Genomic DNA, 24,279 nt, shown 5'->3' with positions numbered 1-24,279 from the left:
AGACAAAACAACAGTGAGTGAAGAAGAAAGAAAAAGAGACTGGATGAGCGCATGCGCGAATCTAGGCGCGGAACTGCAAAACAGCCAATCAAAACAAAGGCAGCGTTTGATGAAGTTGCCAAGAGTAAAAAAAATATTGATTTTTTTAAGTCGGATGCGTTCAAGAAAACATTATTCAATGAGCTTCATTGAGCTCAAACCCGTTAGAGTTAACGCATATCGAATGATTGCAGTGGTATCCAAAGATTAAAATAATAGTTTTTGAAAAAATAAATCAATGAGGAATTTATAAAGAAATTTTACGTTATTCGTAGATTGTGTGCTGGATGATTATAATTGAGGATTATGCATAGTGTGCCTAGAAATCAAACTTTCCTTTTTATTATTTTCATTCATAAAACGTGGTCTTGCTTCAACTCCACCTGAGGTTTTACAGACAGAGCATGCAGATTGCAGATAGAGAAGTATCTAAATAAAAGACGACAGTAGGACAGCGCCAAAAGCAACGTATCAGCATCGGACTTTTTAATCGAGATGCGAAAGTCGCTGGTTGGACCCCCGTCGCCTATTGGAATCACATAATAGATTTTAGAAATTAATAACAAAGAAAATTTCCTTTTTACGCCGGCCCATTCTCAATCTAGATACAATTTAATTTTAAGATACAATCTTCAATTTCTTCCTTCCAATGCCCAAACAATAAAACGATATCCATGATAATGTAGCCCAAAGTCCTACTAGTAGTACAAATATTATAAAGTCATTCAAATAATAATACAAATCATGTTTTGTTATTATTATCAAATAGTTTAACAAAACTTTCAACAAAACTCACATTTAGATGAGAAAACCTATTTTTTTTATCAATAAAGTTTACAGTTGAATTACGCGCGCTTTGATTCTCACGCCCAGTTTGACGTCACATTGCGGGGTTCTCAAAAGATCCTTACCGCACCCTTTTGAGCCTATTCGAAAAAGACGTACAAACCATTGAATGGAAACACTTGTACACTTTAATGCAATGGAACAGAGCTTATTTTTGAAAACCAAAAACTTTAGTTTCTATTGCAGCCACCAGATGTCGCAATAAAATCCAACCGAGACTAGCGCAGAATACACCAATCACGTTCCAGGAACTTTGACGCAATTTGCAAATGGCCGTGAAAAGGACCGAGCTCGAGGGTGTATGAAAAGCTAATGGTGGATGATTTCGTGATAAAAACTTGTGAATAATTCTTAATTCAGTGGGGTGTCGTTAATAAGATACAAAATGTGCCAAAAAGTGATAATCCAGTTTTAATGGTGGTATAGGAAGCGCCCGATAACCGCTGGAGGGTCGATCTACGAGACATTGCTGACAGAAGGGTAAAGTTCTAGTATAATTTTAGCTATCCTAGTCATTGTTCAGGCTTTTATCTAATGTGAATTACATTGTACCTTATGTGTAAAGATATCATGAGTGTTTAGTAAGTGGTTTTTGAGCTTAGGTTGTGAATTGAAATGGGTGTATGCGCCCTGTCGCCGGTGGATAGGCGTACCGTGAAACACCCAGTTGAGCTAGATGGACATTGAATATTCCACTGTAGGAGTGATTGATTAAGCGATTGGCTTATAAAAGTGAGTTTCTGTGCATAAATTGTCTGAATAGTTTTGTGAAACAGCAGAAAATAGGAGTTACACGGCGGGCAGTTATAGGTATGTACATGTACTCATAGAGGAGGCACAGCCCTGTTGCTAGTTAGAAGGACATCGATTCGCCCATATTATCCGCTTTTTACGATTTATTAGTGTCCAAGTGCTACTTCTGGAAGTGTTTTTGAGTGAAAAGTGTAGTTTTGTGGGTGAATAAATACATTTTCGACGGTAATGTCGCGCAGATGCCACGATATTTTACTGATAATGCTAATTAGTGATAATTGCTCACTACAGTCGTGCGTATTTTATGTCCTATCTATCGGTCGTCTGTCAGTCGAAATTTACCTATTTGCTTACATAAATGAAGGTAATTGTCCTAGATCCATGATTGCTACATTGTGATGAAGAACACTGCAGGATTCTATCAGCAGTATGGAAAAGGAATCAAATAGAAAATCAGACATCTTTGCTGATATCAGTGTACTCCCAACTACACCACCAACAGCATCTATTCAATCAGCACTTGAAAAGCTATTCAAACTGATATTTCAAATTCTGGAACTTGGTATTTTCTATTGTCACACCTTTGTATCTGACAGTAAGATCATGAGAGCAAACTCCCAATGAATTTATCTTGAGGGTTGATCAATGAGGGACTTAGTAACAAAACCTGATACCTATATTGCTTTAATTCATATAAACTGAAATATTGATCATTTCAAGCATTAGTAAATGCACTATGTAGTGCACCTCTTAAAGTTCCTGCACTACATTACCACATTTTTAATATAGTTTTTACGGCTCTGGGTGCAAGCCCTTTTAAGCCAGTCTTTGAAAAGATTACCACAGAGCTTGCTGCACCACAAGTAACTAAATTAATATCTGTCCATCTTATTCATAATCTTGGTAAAAAATCTGTGGTGGGTCAGTGATGATTTGCTTAAAAAAATCTTGGCTTAGAAGGCATTGCCAAATTGTTTAAGCTGCAATATAATAGTATGCACAAGTAGAAAAATATATTTCCTTTTTAACGTTTTTACAATATTCAAGAACAAAGTGAATCGAAATCGATGACTAACAAAGGAATCATCTATTGAGCAGGGAATATTGTTGTTGAAGGAGCAAATTTCCTCATATACTTACTATCGCTGAGACATCCTTATTGACAGATTCATAGGCTATGTGACTGAAGGGTTTTGTACATGACTATTAGAAAAGGAAGTACATTACATAGTTATTGTCGTCATAAACTAAGTGCTGTGATTTCCATTGTTTTTATTAAAGAGTTGGGGTGAAGGTTACTAAATGGTTTCATTAGATAATATTATTTAATCATTAGGTTATTAATCTAAAGAAAGGCAGTAGTATAATTTTATAATAGCAAGCAGTTTCTTTGTTTTCAGCTAAAATTGTTATTTTCCAGCATTACCCATGATGAATAAGCAATAAATGCAAACTCTTATTGATAACTTTTAATTCAGTTATTTTGTCCTTTTGAAATGAAACATTTAAGGATTTGCCACAGTGGATGCGTCTGCAGTCAGGCCAAAGTAATAATAATTATATCCTGCAGGCTGCATTCACTTTGACTTGACCACAGACTGCATCCAGTTTGACAAATCCTGCACAGAGTTTGAGATTATCACCAAACTAGTGACGTCCCTAAGTTATTATTAGTTTTATTATGTGTAATCAAGTCTGTTCCTAAATAGCCACTTATATCAACAAACAGATCAGTCATATATTAGAAATAACCCATTAAACCCCCAAGCAGTTGCATAAGACCACATAATAATTGATTTCTATTGTGTCTCGATTCGCAGAGCTTGAGGGGTCAACCAATTTTGGGTTAGTTGACAGTAAGTCAATAACACTTGTGCCATGCACAAAATAACACAGGTGTTGTTTACGGTGTAGTAGATGGTAGGTAATATTTTTTGTGTTCAAGGAGATACAGAATGGTTCATCGACACAACACTGGTGTCTTATGTAGTACAAACTGAAGATTTTGTAAGAAAATTTGAAGTAAGCTGGCATTTAAATCTCTAAATAGGTAATTGCTCTAGTTATTTAATGTTATTGCTTTGCTTTGTTAGCTTCAAATCTAACTTTAGCATAAAGCTAAAGCATAATTTATAGAGTTAATGAACAAACATCCTTCTATGTGATAAAAAGGAGACTTAATACTGGTTCATATCACCATAATGCCTATTATTCATGCCTCTTGGGTGTTAATTATAGTTTTAAATTGATTGACGAACAACTCCAAAAAAGTGAAATTCATGTTTTCATAACCTCATTCTTGAAAAAGATCCTTTTCTTCAGTCACATGTCATATTGAACACGTAGACTAGGGTGGTCCTTATTTTTCGACTTTTGAATTATCCCCGGGGCACTTTCTCATTCGATTATATACCTCTAAATATGAAATTAGCTTTTTTTGTTTTTTTTTTGGTTAAGATTTAGAGGTCGCTACCAGCTGTCAAAATATTTACAAAAGCTTTGAAGATCTTAAATCATGGTTTCATAAATGTTTTATTTAAGTGTTTATATCACATTTTACGTGCATATAAACATCGCATAGATAGAATAGACAATCGCTTCTTGTCCCCTTTTCCCCTCAACCCCTATTCTATACCGCCTATGGTACCGACGCGTCGAGATACTAACAAGTAAACTCTTATATCTTAAAAAATAATTGATTCAAATATGTACATTGTACATAATATCTTAGTTCATAGCAACAACAATAATTTTGTAATATTTTTATTTGGCTTTGGCTTTAAAAATAAATGAATCTAACAAATACAGATTTTGTTTTTACTTAAAATTCAAACCTTGGTAGCGACCCCTAAATGTCTTTTAAAAATTAAAAAAAAAATAATGAAAGACTTTCATATGGTATATATTCAAATCATGTGGTGCCCCGCAAAAAATAAGAAAAAAAAATTATTTCGTAGGAATAAGGACCACCCTAACGTAGACGAACAAGATATTTGCTGTCCTTGTTTGTGTATCACCGCTGAGAAGTGTGAAAAAGTGTTGAAAATTGACTAGCAAACTGACTGGGCATGACATTGTAAAGGTTTGACTTAAGTGGCTCCATTTACATTTACTTTAAAATTGGTTTCAACTTGTGAAAATTTAAACTGGAACCTTCATTTTCAATGACAAATTATGGTGGTACAACCAATAAGTGAGGATCATTATCATTTTTCATTCCACGACATGTACTCGATGCTTTATTTATAAATGTGATAAAAATCTTGTTACTATTGTTTTTTAATCTACGATGACAAACAATGGTAACTGTTTTAGTTATCTATGTTGGTATTTCAGCTTTGTGTGTTTAAAAACTATAAACCCAGACCATATTTTGTCTTTTGAAGTATGTATTAATTTTTTATTTTTGTAAAGACAAGGAATGATTACTTGTGTTTTATCTTACCTTATCAGAAGCAGATCAAATCACATTATTGTCCTTGAATTTGTACGTAATCAAATACTAAACAGCTTATGTGGTTATAATTTACTTGAAAGACTCAGTGGTCTGTTTTTGTTCCTGTCTAACCAAGATGTTTATGGTGAACTACAGAATTTAACTACCTTATTACTGACATTTTTAAAGTATTTGCATTAAAATTAAGTTACATTTCACTGATCTCACTTATGATAATAATTGTATGTTTTGTGTGCAAGTGTACCTATTGTATTTTATGTAGGTACCTACAATTCTTTAGTTTTCCAGAAACCACTTGTCAGTAAAAAAATCATCATTATTCTTTCTCAGTTCCGTTTCTTCAGTAAAGGTGATTTTACTGATCCCTAACCTGTCTAAATATTGCTAGCCAATTTTCTATTGTTTATTACTGTTTTTTTGTTCTTATGTTATTTAGGGTCAAACATTTTCCACATGTCAATCCATTGTTCTGTATTCTTATTAGTTTTTAAGTTCCATAGCTATTTTTTTTATTTTTTTTTATTATAGTGTTCAAATTCTTATGAAAATACCATTCAACCACCAAGGTTACTTGTTAGCGACTAGTCGTATTTATCTTCTCAACTTTTTGAGGCGTGACTTTTAGAGAAACGCAGTTTTAAGGTCTATTTTCCTTCACCGACCATGATCAGCCATTTAGCTGTAATACCCAGCTATACCTTATAAGGCGTGGTATACAGGGTACATTCTCAATGCATAGTCTATACGTTATAGCGGCAGGTGCATCATAGAACTGCATGCGCATCAATGCCCCCATTGTTCCTGTTAGGGACAGGTTATGATAACGTATAAGGCGATGCGTTTAATTTACAAATTGCCACTCGATTTTGGACTCTATTCGTATGGTCCAAGTTATTTAGTTAGATGCAGAATGCAGAAGGGAATCTAGATAAGAATACAGTCAGGGTACAGGCGAGTTTTACAAAGTCAGTTTTCTGGTTCTAATACCGGTCTCCACTAATCAGTTTCATGACCAAGCAAGATCAATCAATAATCGAATCCCACCTGTCTCTATTTTCTACCGCTGCAATTCCTGTGTAGCCAGGATCTACAGCTAGCCGACTGCTTATAAAACGCCTCATAGGCAGTAGCCACCAAAGTCCAAAGATAAAATAATATGAAGTCCAATAAAAACATTTCTTGTTTTCTTTATTCATCAATCAGCATTACTATTGCCTCGTTTTATAAACCTTACAACCCCAACCCTTGCCATATTGCGAAACTTTTAATTTTAATGGCAACACCGTGCTATATCGATTTTGCTGTCTGCGAAGCGCGTCTCGCCCGAACACCTATCAACAATATTGCAAACAATACTTTTTATTTGATACTGGTATAACCAGAGCAATTATTTATTTATGGGTCATTCCACAAAAATATGTCAACTCTTAGTCCGCGCCACATTTCACATGAAATATTTGTTAATATTTTGTTCCAAAATTGTTAAATAACAGCTCGCAATGTGCTTTATTCATCACCCATTAATATTTTTTGAAACTATTTTTAAAACATCTTAAATTCCTTTTGAATGACCCAAAACGTCATTCCCTAGGCATGTCCGTACTCCAAAAGTTTGTGTTTTGGGACCCACATTTATAAAAACATCAACTTTATCCTTTGTTTTAATTAACGAATAATCTATTTAAATGTATATTACACCAAATTCTATGAATATTTTGCGGTTTCAATAAACAATAATTTGATTTACTTTAGTTGAAAAAGAGTCTACAGCTTTTAGCGTCATTCCCTCGCCACGGACTGATTTTATAATTTTGCGCTTTAATATGTATTTAGAGTGAATGACATTTAGTTGAGTTTAAAGTACGATACGAAGTTATCCTCATACCATACTGGCTTTGCGGTAGCCGTTTTTTGAATTAGTGCAAACGTGCCAGTTGTTGCGGAAAAATGTGTTAATCCAGTCACTTCGTCAGTCCCTAGTTGAGTAGCTTTATTGATTACAATAAGAAATTGTATATAATTTAATTAGTATTTACGTGTGGTTTTTTGGCTATTTTCGGCACATCGTATTAAGCATCTCATAATATAAAGTTAATCTGCATTTGTGTTAAGTTTTACTCCAAATCGTCAGTCCCTAGAGCGTCAGGCCCTAGCTTTAAACGGCACTTGGGACTAAATTACTAGTTAGAGAATGATGTTTTTTATATAGTGATAATAACAAAACAACTACATTATGTATATTAACTTATCTATAAATGTTAAGGTTATAAGTTTTATACTTTATTAGAAGTCATATAGGAGTAATGTAGTATGAAAAAATTGAAAATTATAATTTCTCCTAAAATAAAGCATAAAGTGACTGGCCCTTTTAGACATAACATAATTAATTAATAAACTATAATTTACACTAATAAAGTATTCAAAAGCATCTTAAAAAAGTTACGGACAAAATGACGTCGAAAATGTACAGATTTTTATGGAATGACCCTTATAGTCTAGTTCACTAGTGGTACTTCATTACTTGTGTACAAGTTGGCCATGTCACGAATTCGCGACCGTTCAAAAACCTGTTGGAGGTATGTACAGTCAGCCTTATTTATTTGCATAGTAGCCATAACTTGACGCGGGGTCTAGATTTTATTGGATCTTTTCTTTCAGGCCTTTTCGTACTTAACTGTTAAAATAATGAGTCCTACTTTTTATCGCTTTTTCGCAAGACTTTGAAGAGGTTTATAATTGAAATAACTAAAGACCTAAGTCCACTCCACGCCCCCGTGCTAATGGACTAACGTCCCCGATATGGTTCTATGAAAAAGCAGGAGATTATGCTTTGAGCCTGGACTGGAAAGTCAATGAAAATCAGCCAATGGCCATACCAATCGCAACCCGTTGGCTCGAAGCTCACCTGAATTTACTTCCTTGCCATGGTCAAAAGGCCCTTGCCACATATTTTCTCCTGACCAACACAAATTAGACCTAAGTTGGATGGGGTATACTAAACATCTGTACACTTCACTAATGCAGCAAGGGTCATATCGGGCACGTGGGTCGCGGACTCGCGGTCGACTGTACACGGCTATCGGTTTAGCTGAGCTGGCCGGCCCTGTTTGAACAGGCCTGCGATATAGACCGACGCCCGATGTTAGGGTTGGCAGCTTGAAAGGGGAGATTAGTTTCATGTAACTTAGTTTTTCTTTCGTTGTATGGATATTTTGGAGAAGTCAAACGTAATCAACGTTTACCAGTCTTACCACACAGCATATTGCATTAATTGCACACAATCCAATCTGGAATTCATTGTGGGGGCTTATGCAAAATTTGCAATGACAAATCCTTCATTCAGTTTCTGCCAAAAATGTAAATGGTTGCTTATGTGGTTCTTTGCAGTCTCGTTAAAAATATTTTATGCTTTTATTATTGAGAAGTCATCATCTTCGTCAATCAGGGCTGTCTTGAAGCTCTGACTGAATATCTTCACTTTATTGTACACCACACAAGACAAGAAAAGAAAAAGAAAGAAATATACAGCACAATTTTGGCGGTCTTATCGCTGTTCAGCGATCTCCAGACAACCTAGAAGACAGTTGTTTAGAATAGGGTACACTTTTATACCATAATCGAGAACTTGTGGCAACTGGCAACCCTACATCCCTTCAGCAATTTTGTCCTCTGCTGAGTCAGCATCTCGCGTGTTCTGCAAACAATCGCAAGGGGTGAGGCTGTTATTATTTGTTTTGATCTAATTAATTCGAGAAAAAACTTCAAAAGGTTTTTACTTACCTTCAGTACTTGCAAAGATTTTCGTAGTTTGTACAAGTTTGTGAAGAAGAGCTGTTTAGTGATTAGTGTTTGAAAGATAGCAAGATAGGGTTAACCCTTAGATGGTAAATTAATGATTATGATTAACCATTTACTTTGTACTGTTCAAAGATCTATGTTTCAGACTACATTTTTGTTGCATGCGGTGTATAGGTACCTTGATGTCTATCTATCTTAGCTTTCAAAATAGAGCGTATCTTCACCTTAAAGGCCGGCAACGCACCTGTAACGCCCCTGGGACTGCGGGTGTCTATGGGCGACGGTAATCACTTACCATCAGGTGATTCGTCTGCCCGTTTGCCTCCTGTCACATAAAAAAAAATCTTAACAGCCGTTGAGGTTCGTCTTCGAACATAGGCCTCCTCTTCAACCTTCCACCGACTTCTGTCCCTGGCCACTTGCATCCAGTTTATCCCAACTTGTTGCCGGATGTCATCAGTCCATCTTTTAGCCGGTCTTTCTCTATAGCTTGATCTACCTACATTATCAAATTAATAAAATACTCATCATCTTTATGATTGAAGTGTATATTTTTCTCTTTATACTATCAGAAATATAATAATAATTAACAGCACTGTAAACACATTTTTTGTGGCATTTCAATTTACAATAAAACAGCAATTATTTCTTAATAATTTATTAATCATTAATTGTAGAAAATTATAATAGCTTCAGCAAACACACAATGTGTTGTACATTAATTGAGTCAGCAATTAAGTATTTCTCGACTTTAAAACCAGCGTGATTACACGTCATTATAGGATTTTTGTAGGTAGGCTTTTTACAAAGGTGTTTTACACGTCACTATGCAATTTTAACTCTATTATAATTTGGAGACAATAATCTGGGCCATTACTTAGCAGACGAAGCGCGAGAAAATTCCAGACCCCAGTAGAAAACGCCTATTTCCAGTTTCTAGACCGACTGCTATTTTAGGCACTAGTTATTTCTAGGTTTTATTGGCTGTTTTTAGCTCAAAGTTTGGGGTCTCAATTTGATAGACATAGGATTAAGGTTTTAAGCAAAAGTTAGGCTGATCCAAGTAGGAGTCATCATCATCATCTCAGCCATAGGACGTCCACTGCTGAACATAGGCCTCCCCCAATGCTTTAAGTAGGAGTAACCAAATGTTTTTTTGGGCTATGGCTATGGTGCTTCACCAGACCAGAGTGGTCTCTGGTCCGGAACCTCCATGGTTCACGCCTTTCTTACCTTCATTTAGATTAAAAGCTAGCCCATAAACAATAAAATATTGCCCTATTACACCTTGTCGTACGTAACCGTGTAATGTTTTAAAATTTCACTACTGCTATCCACCACTTCATTGGGAAAACCGGCAATTGACATGATAGGTTTATACTGCATGACAGGTTCGTATCGTGTGTGAAATACATCAGCTGTGTCGTAAACGATATCGTTTCGCCGTGTTAGTTAAAATAAGGCTTTTTTATCCACAGGTCGATTACAGTCAGATTAATTAGGTTTATTAATGACTGGAATCGAATCTTGTTTTACTTTCTCTGCTACAACTTTGCAAATCCTATAGCAAATATTTGTTTTACACAAATATAATCATTATTAATTTGTAAAGTAACATATTATTATGTAATATTAACATAACATGCAGTGCATACTCTCCCTTACATCATCTAAATTTTCATGAATATTCCGACCCACTCACTGCTGTTGCTTCTGTAATCATGTTTCCTACACGAGGTATAGAGGGTAGTTGCACCACCATAATTTCAGATTCACCAGAATCGGTCCCATGGCCAAGCCAAGCTGCTTATAAATTTATTAGTATGGTATGATTTCGTCTCTCTCCCTTTTCCCTCTACCACTATGGGTAATTTATTTATTTATTTGTTACTAGCCCACTCCGCTATGTACAGTTAGTCCCAGAACGTGGAGTGGGACGTATTTCGCCGATTTGCCTTTTATTTTTATCGTGAAATTATTTATAATTTATTTGGGTTGTTGTTGTTGACTAATCAAGTTGTTATTAGTTTCCTAAGATGAAAAACAACCAACGTAAGCAATGGTTGCTTACGTACGGTTTTGAACATTCATCAGTTTTTTGTGTAATGTTGGTTGGGTCATCAATAAATGCATAGTTCACTGATTGACTAAAGGGCGCTAGTTAAGAGAAACCGGGTATACTCGCTAGTTATATAATGTAATACTGTAGATAGAAGAATGTAGATGAACCAGGTGCAAACCGTGATCGTGAATAAGTTTGGCGGGAGCTGACCCGGCAAAAAACCATCTAACGAAAAATCCTATGTTTCTGAAAGTCTGTTCTTCTATTCTTATTTAATACTGTCGGCATTCTAACCTCATTACGAGGGCATCGCACGATAAGTTTTTAATTTGTAAACTAAGGAATATTTTAATAGAAACCTCAAGTCCAACCAAGCCATGACGTGTAAATTACTCTTGTTATACAATGCCCCTAATTGTAGCTAAGAACAATGGTTTTCTGCACGCGATTCTGCTAGAAAACACAATTTAGTATGGTTTTAAGTGAATTTAAAAAAAACGTCCTCGCCAATTTGAGTCCTATTTCAAAGCTGTGAAGAACGACGTGAGAAGAATACCTCTTTATTGAAAGGAGACGTGTTTTATTTACTCGCCTCCAAGTAAAATGTATGTCGCATAGTAGAAGTTGAACTCAGTAGGTCAACGTTTCACACAATTTTGTATGTTGTCCATGACATTTATTTAAAGGCTCTTTTATTTAAAAAAAATACTGCTTAAATGTCCAAGGTATAGTTAGACGTAGGCTAGACGAGTCGACCTTACAATATCACATAGCAAAAAGCCTGATGTCAGAATCATAAAGCTGTCTGCTGTGTCTGACGTAATTTAATCAGAGTTCTTCTTCTTGTCGTGTCGACAACAAACCTACACAGTGTCAGCCCAAAACTTTGCTACAAGAGTGGCGTTGTCAGTAGCATTCATTAAATCTTCCTGCGTGCAGTTGTCTGGGCACGTACAACATCATGTGCTTCATCGACTGGGGAACACAACCAAACTTGCACTCCGATCAGAGTTCATCTTGCTTTACTGGATCATTTGCTGTAGAAACTGATGGCATTATTATTACCAGCAGAACTGTGTATTTTGATGTTATGTTGTCTCTCCAAATATTCACTGCACCTATTTGTATTGCGATCTCACTGTAGCAGTTATGTAATAATTTATGTTTGCCGAAGCGTTGGCCGAATTTTCAAAACACGCGTTTGTGTTGTGGGAGTCCAACCATAATATTGAACAGTGTGAAGGAAAGTGGTCTTTGTTTTAAATATGTGATGTGTTGAAATGATTGAGGGTAGATAGAACAGAGCATCTGGACGATATTGGCTTTATTTATTGTTTAATGCTGGTATTTTCCCTCGTTACTAATGAGTAATAGCCTTAATAGGTGATTTGAATCATCTTTATTGTTGTCTTAGTTTTTCGTTAATGAGGGCACTCATTTCAAATATTCTAATTCGATAGTTAGGTTGTTTTATTCTAACATTTGTGCCAAAAACACGTGAGAAACTTAAAAACTTATTAGCAATTGTCTCCAAAATGGCGCGGCCAGTTTAAATCGTGACATCTTATTAGGGAATGTCACGAAGCAGCTGTCCTTCGGGGCTATTCACGCATGTAAGAGACTCTTCTAGATGTCTAAGTTTGGTAATCCAATTATGAAAAATGACCATCTCAGTATGAAGGATGATATGCACAATTTAACTTGTAGAATGTTTCTTACATCAACAGGTATTTTTAGGGATTTTAAATTATCATTTGTTTACTATTCGTTACATCTATACCTTATTGTTTTTCCATTAAAAACATTTGCACATAAACGGTGCACAAAAGGCGAATTTAATGAGGCTTAAGGCGGTGCATAATGGTTTTTGTGGATGTTGCCGCATACATTTTGTGAAACCTTTTCGTAAACGCTGCTGCATACATCGATGTAATATTATTACTATGCCTATCGAATTGGCTGGTAACCGCTGCAAAAGGGTTGCCTAATAGCAAGCCAGTCATATTTCCATTTAGTGCTGTATCGATTCTTGAGAAATCACACGACAACAAAACGAAAACTTTCTGCTCACGCGTCGACTCGCCAGTGTTTATGCTGCTCGCTAAGTAGACAAAGAGCATTAAACATATCGTTTGCCACACCACCAATACGGTAGCGCATTTTCTTACATAACTTTTCAATTCCTATCATTGGAGGTCCGAAAATATTTCTCATACAATTTGATACCATAATGATCATTCTTCATAAAAAATTTTAAACCTACATATTTAAAAACATAATCATTGATATTCATAATATCACTAATCATACACTTAGTTTTTACTAATATTTGTTTTCATATATTTTTCTATACTAATGATCGAAACTCATAATCATTCGAATAAATAACTATAATATTCATAAATTTGAGGTATCCTAATATTTGTTTTCATAAATTTATTACTCATAAGTGTATCCCAACTAATATTATAAATGCGAAAGTAACTCTGTCTGTCTGTCTGTCTGTCTGTCTGTCTGTCTGTCTGTCTGTTACGCTTTCCCGCTTAAACCTCGCAACCGATTTTGATGAAATTTGGCATAGAGATAGTTTGAGTCCCGGGAAAGAACATAGGATAGTTTTTATCCCGGTTTTTGAAAAAGGGACGCGCGCGATAAAGTTTTTCTGTGTCAGACAAAATTCCACGCGGGCGAAGCCGCGGGCGGAAAGCTAGTTTATCCATATTATTGAAAATCATGATGTCTATATTCGTATTAAATCTTATTTTAACATTAAATTAATTTGAAATTGTCCAAAACAGGCAATATTTTGTGCCACAAAACTAACGTGACAGAAACGAATCGCTGCAAAACCGACTCCACGTAGTCTTGTCTGCCCTACCCCTAGAGTGTAATTTAAAAGCCGGAGGCGCGGAGGGAGGGCAGCCCTCGCCCGCTGTAACGAGGCTCAGGCGCCCGGGTGAGCTGGAGCGGCTGAGGCTGGTCGCCGAGGCGCCGAAGGCGATCCAAAAAGCCGAAGCTGCGGAAGCAAGCGTGGGTGCCTGAGCCTCGTTACGCAAGGGCGGAAGGGCTGCACATCCCGCAGCGCCGGAGATGAGGAGATACCAATGCATGCTGCATGCTTGCTTTCATGCTGCATGCTCTGCATGCTTATCTACTCTATTAAATTATATATGATTTTTTTAAAGATACGAGTACCTATGTCTGTTATAAAGTAAATTATTCTGAACAACAACATTATGAGTTGAAGTATGTTCTTAGTAACAACATTATTAATTAAAACAATATGATCAATGAATGTTATGAAGAAAAAAGATCTGAAAATAAAAATTATGTATTTTAAATGGTTCTTGGTAGTAACAGTATTGATAAAAAAAATATGATTACTAACTGTTATGAGCTCCGATGGTAGTAATAAAAATGTATGAATAAAAAAAGTATGAAAAATAAAATTATGAAGAGAGATTATTATGAACACAAATCGGTAGTAAGACAAAGAATAGGATTTAGAATTTTATGTGAGCCAATATAGAACCCACCAATACGGCTGTATTGTTATTTGAAACGTATAATACGTTGTTTAAACACGGCGCGCCCATCAGCGGCTTCCGCAAGTCTCCAACGGAACATAATCACAGATGTCACAAAGGAAGATGGGGCAGTAAAGTTACCCTGGACGAAATTTTCTGCTCTTTGAAGAGGCTGAAATCATAAAAATATTTCTTTTTCAATGTGATAGGTTCCGTCAGAGAGATAATAAGACCACTCCCACTCTTCCCGTGAATGTCATAAGAAAGAGACTACCAAGAAACAAATATGCAAACATTACGCCTTCATTACCAGTCTAGCCAGTGTGGAGAGAGTAGTCAAAATCCTCCATGTCTCTTGTAAATAAAAGAGGTTCTGCTGCTTGAGGAGGAGTGCTTGCAGGAGTTTAAATTCAAAAATGCCAAATTTTGGTCAGATTTCACATGCTTTCACCAGTCCAACCAATCCCGTGGACTTTCTTAACGTTCTTCCATTATGAGCTAATAGAATGCTAGCACCCGATTGCTCGGAAATTGTCTGGTGCGTGCGTGCAGGGCGCGTGACCGTGTTACTGGGATCCAGTTCGGAAAACAAATTGGGAGCTAAACAAGCTATCAGCCATGTTCTATTTGGATGATACAGTTCATTTAAAATAAGGATCTTTTTGGTCCTCCTCACCTTTTCAAATATGAGTAGTTTTTGAATCGGCATTATAATTTTTTTGATTTTACCAAGGATTCTGTTACTGAAAGTTCCATAGGACACATAAGGCATCTAAAGCTTTGTATCCACTTGAGCATTCTCAGGATACAAGGCTTAAGAAACTTGATGTAGTGTCTTCTGCTATCAAAACTAACTAGGTAATTCAAGGTAAAACTTGAACCTACTGCATAAAAAAGTCATGACCGCTAATAAACTATGATGCCAGCTATTACGCGTAATGGGCGAGGCGAACTGTGCCAGCTGGATTTTCAAGGTTCTGGCATTTCTGTGGACCTTTATTTTGATGGGGAAGAATACCTAGCTTATCCTGCGTCATATCATAGTTATTAACCCTCATGCGGCAAGCGGTATCTTTCGGATCTACGAAACAAGATTTCCCTACAATTTATGTTCAAGAAGGCTTTACATTTTGTGATTTATTGTAGTTTAATGATAACATTGATAACATTTCAAATCGGAGAGATCATTTACATCACTAGATTGAGATTTGAGATATTGACAATCCTTCGTTGATGTCAGCAGGTCGTATTTGTTTATATACTGAAGAATATGGTGCCTTCTATTATTGTCCGTTGTGTATTATATTTCTTACACGTTTATTTTATAACTTTTGACAACTTTCCCGTTGCATTGGAGGGACCTTCGAAGTTCTTCAATCATGTTCTGATTAATTTCGTTGCGGGTCCAATGACAATTTCCCCCGGGAATTACTTAGCCTTGGTGGGGTGCTCTGGAGGTCAAACTTCTTTCCTGGATATACAGGAGTTTCCCTTTTTGGATGGTGTTCAAAGTAACTGCGATTCGCGCTAGTATTGTGATATCATGTTTTAGTGTGCTTATTTGTTTATCTTCAAGTATTGAAGTGACAATCACACCTATTCGTTCTCCCGTTTTGACTAGGCTTGCTTGGAGATATTATCAAGCTGTCTCCCCGACCTTTGATAACTTAACGACGCTTAAAATCTGGCGTATGGCGCTTTAAAATGACCCGAAGACTTGCTTCTGACCTTAAATTATCTGATATTTCGTAGATATGATCTGAGATGAAGCACACTTGTCTATAAAATGCCTACTTAAACTTTGTCAGCTCCAAGATTGGAGTGGTCTAGGAGTGTAGCATGATTCTAAAATAACTTACTTCGTTTCGTATTATTTTTATCGTTACAGAGAAGTAAATACACAGTTTCCTTAACGTTACCTTATTAAGATAAGATTTGATATTATGCTCTTTTACACAGATTACATGAATATGTCGATTTATCTTAAAATTAATACTTTTTAACTAATGTAATTTCGTTTCTACACAAGTTAAACTAAAACAGACATGTCATGTAAAAATTGCAAAATTCCTTCTTAATCCTTAAACGATAAGTATTGCAGGATTTGCAGGAGTCCTTAAAAGAGATAAGTACCTTCAATTTAGCGGCTTAATCATGATTATCAGGCTGTCAGGGAAACGTGGAGGCCATTGTCTCAGTAGTAATTGTCCAGTTGCGTCATATTCGAGGGTTGCCAACTTTTGCACTGGGCAGTATATGCTACAAAACAGAACCTTAGTGTCATGAAGATGACCAATAGATGCAACGATTGCGTTTAGACACTACTGCCTCAAACATTTAAAGACGATTTTGAATGAATCTCTGTTGTTTAAATAAATACCAGAGTTAACGTGCACCCGGGTCTACGTATCGTAGTAAAAATATTTGTGTGTACCACGCGTGGTGTCGACACTGCGCTTCGCATCCCGGCCGCATAAACAACTCTGCTTACGCAAGATGATCACGGCAGATTTAGATTAAGTACTGCCCTGACGTAAGTGGCAGAACAATTGACTTGTGCGTGCATCTTCCTTGGAGTAGGAAGCTTTTGGGGCGATGCTCTTGGCAGTTAACTGCAGTTACGGATTTTGATTTCAACTCTTAAATAATTTTAAAATTATAAATAACTTGAAAGAATCAAACTGCGTTAGGTGGGATTGAACCCAACGACCTTTCGCTTTCACTTAGACACTGGATGAACCCGTCAAAATTTTCAAGTGTAAGACGCTGTTACGGCCAGCGTTACTCTTTAAGTACCAGATAGTAAGGTCTTACTATGGTTTTTTGTTGGGCTTTGCTAGGCAGGCTCTGCATAGTCTGCAATTCTGCATCTTATGGCCCAGTCTCTTGTCCAGGATCGGGATTCAGGAAGCTTCTATTATTAGTTGAGTGCATCACCACGAAGCTAATCCCTACTTATTTTTAATTTTCGTCTGCATCTCTAATCATCATCATCATCATATCAGCCACAAGACGTCCACTGCTGAACATAGGCCTCCCCCAATGACTTCCACATCGCACGGTTGGAAGCGGCCTGCATCCAGCGCCTTCCTGCTACCTTTATTAGGTCGTCGGTCCACCTTGTGGGTGGACGTCCCACTATTAATATTCCATTACCCTAGATAGAATCGTACATCTATGTTGATTGACTGAAGCCACGGTAATACTATCTATACAGTATTCCAACTCGGCCATATTTTTGAAATAAATGTCAACAGCCGCGCGGTACGTCACCCTATGACAACATGCGATAGGGCTGCCCACCTGCAGACCCTATCACTACATCTGCCTACTTAGAATTTCTATCTAGTTTGGTGAATGTATTTTGTGATTGTCATTTTTTATTTTATTTTGACAAAATACTTTGTGAATGAAATAAGATAAAAATGCATGGTTGTCTTGTCATTAGTATATTTAACTAAAAAAATATATTTGTGTTAAGATTTAGTAACAAATAACCGTAAAATGTATGCGTCTCGACTGAGGCGTACAAAATGCTTGATTTATTATACAGGGTGTTAGGTAAATGGGTTTATAAGCAGACACTAGCCCATGTTAACGTGTCCCTATAAATGGTATGGTGAAGGCAGAAAATTGATATCAGCATTTTAATAATTTTAATTTTCATACAAAAAATACAAATTATTATACATTTTATTTTGTATGAAAATTCAAAAAAATATGCTATCACTGACTACACCATACCATTTACATACAATGTTAACATGGGCTAGTGTCGGCTTATAAGCCCATTTACCTAAAATCCTGTATAAATAGGTACTTGTAATTATTTTTATAAAAAAACATTTACTGTTTACAAAACAACACATCGTCAGTTTATTACTGTGGCACATTCGCGACACCCCCGACTTTTGCATGTCGAGCGCATACCGAGATTTGAATTTCGAAGGAAAGCTCGCGTTTCGTCCGTTTATATGAAGTTACAATACTGTATGATAGTATTACCGTGCTGAAGCTCTCTCGGTCCAGATGCCTATTCAGTATTTACTCGTGGCTTGGAGTTGTACGAGTTGGGAAACAGATGGGCTGGGAATTCCTATCCTTGGCTGTGGCCATCGTAAAATAATAATATGTGATGTGTACCGAGAAATAAGTCTATTTTCATCCATTTTATTATGGAAAACTTCTTATTACTGTTTGTTGCCTTAGAGAAGTCATCTCGTGCTAAATTATCATCATCATCATCATCATCATCTCAGCCATAGGACGTCTACTGCTGAACATAGGCCTCCCTCAATGCTTTCTATGTTACCCGGTTGGTAGCTAAATTATAATAAGCTTTAATTTTCTCAAATCCGATAAATTACTTCCTCCTTAGACTGGCGACGGAACGTCTGCTGATTTTGCTGAGTCATTCTTACTCATCGATTCCATCAAATTACCGAATTAGTAGCCATATATCGTTCACCTATTTCGCGTTGCAGTTTGTCCGCTCCAGAAATAGCGTGACCAATGATAATTAAAATTTAATTACATCTACCATGAGTATCCACTCGCGAACCGACGTAATTCCGCGGAAATCCCCAAGTATAGGAATAATGGTCAATCAATAACTGATGGGCGAGTGGTCAAGAGTGAACTGCATATAAGTGTATGCAAGCTTGCGCTCTGTATAGGCGGTGTCTTCCTGAAAAATATCTATATTTTTGGTTTGAAGAAGAAGACAGCAGCTGCTATAATAAACAATTTTAAAATGAATCCTTATTTGTTTGTATTGTTTGTTGTTTTTGGCATTCATCTCTCTTATTTTGATTGACTCGTCAATATTAATAATAAATAATACATAAATAAATGGTTTAATAGACAAATGTTTATTAACCTCATAGGAACTCAACTTGGCTACAAAGTTGTGAATTATTTATCTATTAGGTACAGACGATAGCACATCAAACTAAATACTATGGCATCTATGCAATGATAATAAGTGCTATATTGCACAAATACGTACCAGTCCGATATGCTGACTGTACGTTAAATAAAATATGATAATTTGAGCATGTTACATGAGTTTGAGCAAATACTTTTTCTTCACGTGCTGTAGCCTGTAATAGATTAAGCGAAAAGTTGCGTGACACATGTTCACTGATAACAAATGATAAGAACCATATCTGAATAAGAATGTATCGTAGACATCCAAGGCATGCGCGGACGAGACAAGCTAAACACTTAACTTGTTATGTACTTGAATTTGTGATATTTTGTATTTAGTCTAGGTTCTAGGTGTTCGTTTTCAGCCAAATTATGTCCACTGCTGGACAAAGGCCTCCCCCAAGGATTTCCACAACCAGGTTCTTCCCGCGTTATGGGAAACAAAAGACTTGTCAATTTCAGTTAGTTACGTATGTTTACGCTAAAGAAGTTTCTAATATTTTCATATCGAGTATGACCTTTCAAAGGCACTAGCTTCTGGATTTCAGTCGCAGGACAGTATCGTATTTTTAATTAGGATTAATTAATTACTTTAATATACTCAATTACTCATACGTTGTAAAACACATAAATATCACTAGTTTGAAAAGTTATAGGTTTCCGTTAAACTTCAGTCTTCTATTTCACATCCTTAGATTTTTTGTGATGAAACATGACTCGGAGTTCGAGGTTCAATATGTCTTCTCTATACCAAAACTCGACAAATTATGTTCAGTGGTTTAGGCGTAAAAACACCGACATGTGACACGAGGCGGAAAAGATACAAATACCGCTGTGACTAACTACCTAACTACCTACAAAAGCAACGCTTAACAAAAATCACATAATACGCAGTGGTACCCAATTCAATGGATTTTCATTAAGTCGCATTCAGCCTCAAATGAATCATTACCACGTAGTTTTCCCTGTTTAAATGACACCACTTGAACTTATGGCAGAGAATAACAATTCCTTCGTATAGAATATTCAAACTCAACCTTCACTGGTTGGGTTATTGACGGTCAAGCTGTAGATCCTGGCTACACAGGAGTTGCAGCGGTGGGAACAAGAGGTGGAAATAGTCCTGATAAATAGATGAATACATAATACTTCCCAGTACATTATGGAAATCCTTGAGGTAGGCTTTTAGTCCAGCAGTGGACGGCCTGTGTCTAAAATATAAGTCTACCTCACTAGTGAAAGGCTACTGTCAAATACTACTGCGCGTTCATTATGCCATCTGTATAGTGTGTGACATACAATGTATCTAAGAATTAATTAAAACATGGTGGATTTTGTTAATGTCTTCATTACTGTTGGAAAATGATACCTGTTTAGAACTTCTTAAGAAACCACAGTACGTCTCGCAGATTTCACGAACGCCATCACTTTTGACTCAACCTACTGGAATTGCTTTGTATTCGAAGCGACTGGAAAATATGTAAAACCATTCATAGGCAAATAATATGTACTAACGAGTAAACGAAATGTTTCTGCTTGAAAGATTTACAAGCGTTTCACAGAAGACATAAAATACTATAGTTATGTCAGGAGTGTGCCAAGACTTCGCAAGTATTGTAATTTTACTGCTCCAACAAAAACCTGATCGTATTGAGTCTACAGCTTGTTACAGCTTTCCAAAAATATCATGGTACCCTGAAACACTTAGGTGATAAGAAATAAAATTCTCAGAACCCTATGATCATCTCAATCTCCCGTTTATTTTTAAAGTTTTCCTTGTTTGCAACCTCCATTCCCAGAAAAACGCCATTACTTTAGTTTGAGGCAATCGGTCTGTTTATCGTGGCTACACAGGTGTTTCAGCAGTAGGTATTATTGATAGGAAGCCTCATTTAAATAAAAACATGTCGCGTTATTCTCTCTTCACAGCTCAATCAATTGGATGCGCCAGCGCACAGTTAACTATATTAAGATGTTATCTTTTTCCATATTAAGTTATAGATCACGCTTATTTAGTCATGCTGACTCGGGTTACGGTCACTTTGATTCTGACCCAGTAAAATGTTTTTGTCCATGAGTCATGCTCTACCTCATCATGTTGCTACTTTATTTTCTTATTTGTACGTCTTAAAGTAATGAGTATGACCGTCATTCTAATTGATTGCAATTAAAGGCGATTGATCGAGTCTGATGATGCGTAAAAAAATTGTTTGTAGCATCATCATAATACTTTCTTCTACGTTTGTTTAGTAGGTAGGTACTAGGTCATTAATCTTAACTGATGAGGGTTTAATAAAGCGATAAGTACTGATCCAATGGCTCCTCTCAACCATTCATTAAGTTGAATCATACTAAATCGTATGATGTGCATACTCAAAGTTTGCAGTCTGCGGGGACTCTTGCCCTTAGGCCTGGTTTAAACACAAAATAATCGCGTGGTTACTGGGTGATTCTCGTATATTTGCATAAAAAAACTTGCACGGTTTTCGCGCGTTTTTGAACCAGCGGGGATAATCTGAAAAACATTATCCTAAGTTTCCAATGTTGCCATCCCTCTTACGCAAAGCAAGATGTCTGCATGAGCGACGGTGACATAAACCTGAAACTTCGCTAACAGCCTTTCAGAGTAGCCCTGTCAGAGTACTCCTATGTCCGCTAGATGGGGCAGAGGGCGTCCACAACAGTCCTCCATCGCGTTCGGTCTTGAGCTTCGCGTTTGATCTCGCTCCAAATCTTGCCGACTTTCTTCGCCTCGTCTGCTACTGTGCGCCGCCAAGTTTGCTTGGGGCGACCACGTCGGAGTAACCCCCTAGATTCCTATACTTATTTTGTCCTTAATTACCATTCTAATCATGGTATCTCCTTGTCCACAGGTCGGTGCGTGGCGTAGGAAGCGGACGCGGCGCGAGGCGGTCCACATCAGGCGTTTAGCTCCTCACCGGGTGTAGTGGTTCCACAGGGCACCATGAATGAACTGGACAGCCTGCGCCAAGAGGCGGAGACCCTCAAGAATGCCATACGAGTGAGTAGAACAACTTTTAGATGTTTGTGACTTTCAGCTAGTATCTTGAGGATAGCAGTTCCTTTCCTGCGGATTCAGCCAGAAGATGAGCACTGCTGGACAAAGGCCCTCAAGGAATTCCACGACGAACGGTCCTGCGCTGCCTGCATTCAGGTACTTCCCGCGGCCTTCACCAGATCGTTGGTCCACCTTAGCAGCAAATTTCTGCGGGTATCATGAATGAAATAGATAGCTTGCGCTTGCAGGCGAGGACCTTCAAGACGCGAATGCGAAGCACATAATTCTTCTCTAGCGCAAGAAGCGTGTAGAGCATCTTTGGGTGTGGGCACCATGAACTCCATTTCTTTCCATACTGGTCAGAGAGGTCTGATGTTCGCATATTATCCTTAGCTTCTTACGACATTCATGGGAAGGAATTGTCGCGGAACCACACGGCTATAATCAAGATAGTTACATTTACTGGTTTTGCCCAAGTTACAGGTATATAGTTTGGAATCCTCTGCAATGTAATAGTGTTTCTTTTTTCCTAAAACAACTCCTTGTTGCAGGACGCCCGCAAGGCGGCGTGCGATACGTCGCTGGCGCAGGCCACGGCCAACCTGGAGCCAATCGGCCGCATCCAGATGCGCACGCGGCGCACGCTGCGTGGACACCTCGCCAAGATCTATGCCATGCACTGGGGATCTGACTCCAGGTAGGATCGCAACTGTATTTACTTTATTAACATTTGATAACATTGACGTTGGATAGGATCTAGGGACCTCATCCGGATGCGCACGCTGCGCGGACACCTAGCCAAGATCTATGCCATGCACTGGGGATCTGACTCCAGGTAGGATCGCAACTGTATTTACTTTATTAACATTTGATAATGTTTACGTTGGATAGGATCTAGGGACCTCATCCAGATGCGCACACTGCGCGGGCACCTCGTCAAGATCAATGCTATGCACTGGGGATCTGACTCCAGGTAGGATTTATTTTATTTTAGGATAACCAACAAGATGTACAGGAAGACCTTCGTTATTTTATAAAATCTGAAAGTTTGTCAGCGCAAGATCACCCTTCGTGATGGTCCATCGTTCTTCCCTGTGTTGGGAGCATGCGCTGACAAACAGCTTTTATAAAATAACGAAGGTCACGGGCTCTTACTCTATGCGTACACTGTTCTACATTATCATAAGAAAGAATGCATGTTTTCCTAATGATTGTCAGCATGTCTTCACTTGCTCCTGATGTGATAAGTTTTTCATTAGATAGGATCGAGGATGGAACGAATTTGCCAAACAGAATATGATAGGTACGGGCAAAGTTAGTTATTGGATGGTAAAAAGTAAAAGACCATTGATCAGCTTATGGAGTTCAAAACACAAACCGAATTCATATCGGTTCTAACCGTTAATAATAAACACAAACTGGACAATACAACCACTATTTGAAACGTCACCATGTTTTAATACTACTGTTAGCATTAAGTCTTCTTTTGTACTATTTTAGGAACTTGTCGTTGTCTCTTAATTGCACATTAACATTATGACATAATACACGGTATAGTTGTTTAAAAATACTGCGAATAGAAGGCCAACAAACAAACATTGTACGATTATATCGTATAGCGCGGAAGTTGTAAAGAAAAATTGTCATAACATTACGAAGTTCCGTTTCCCCTGACAGTTATGTTGTCTAGCGCCACGCTGGAATATTAAAATTATTGTCAGATTAACATATTACTATTATGTCATCAAGGAAATTACGTCAAGTGTAAATAAATACAGTGCAAACTCTTTATAACATCACTCGATTTAACATCAAACTCGATAAAGCGTTGAAATTTCTTTACTTTGGT

At 37.2% G+C, this 24,279-nt stretch overlaps 1 protein-coding gene across 1 annotated transcript in view; it reads left to right on the top strand.

The window, feature by feature from the left end:
• Positions 1-1,111: 1,111 nt before the first annotated feature.
• Positions 1,112-24,279, top strand: part of LOC135084165 (guanine nucleotide-binding protein G(I)/G(S)/G(T) subunit beta-1) — a 47,436-nt gene continuing 24,268 nt past the window's right edge. Inside the window, exons 1-3 of the mRNA XM_063978909.1 lie at positions 1,112-1,365; positions 22,285-22,433; positions 22,982-23,127. Coding sequence (XP_063834979.1) covers positions 22,377-22,433; positions 22,982-23,127 — 203 coding nt within the window. The 5' untranslated portion in view covers positions 1,112-1,365; positions 22,285-22,376. The remainder of the gene's footprint in view (positions 1,366-22,284; positions 22,434-22,981; positions 23,128-24,279) is intronic.

Source organism: Ostrinia nubilalis, chromosome 25 (assembly GCF_963855985.1).
Source record: "Ostrinia nubilalis chromosome 25, ilOstNubi1.1, whole genome shotgun sequence".
In the NCBI taxonomy this organism is placed as follows: Eukaryota; Metazoa; Arthropoda; class Insecta; order Lepidoptera; family Crambidae; genus Ostrinia; species Ostrinia nubilalis.
This window is presented reverse-complemented; position numbering and strand designations above follow the sequence as displayed.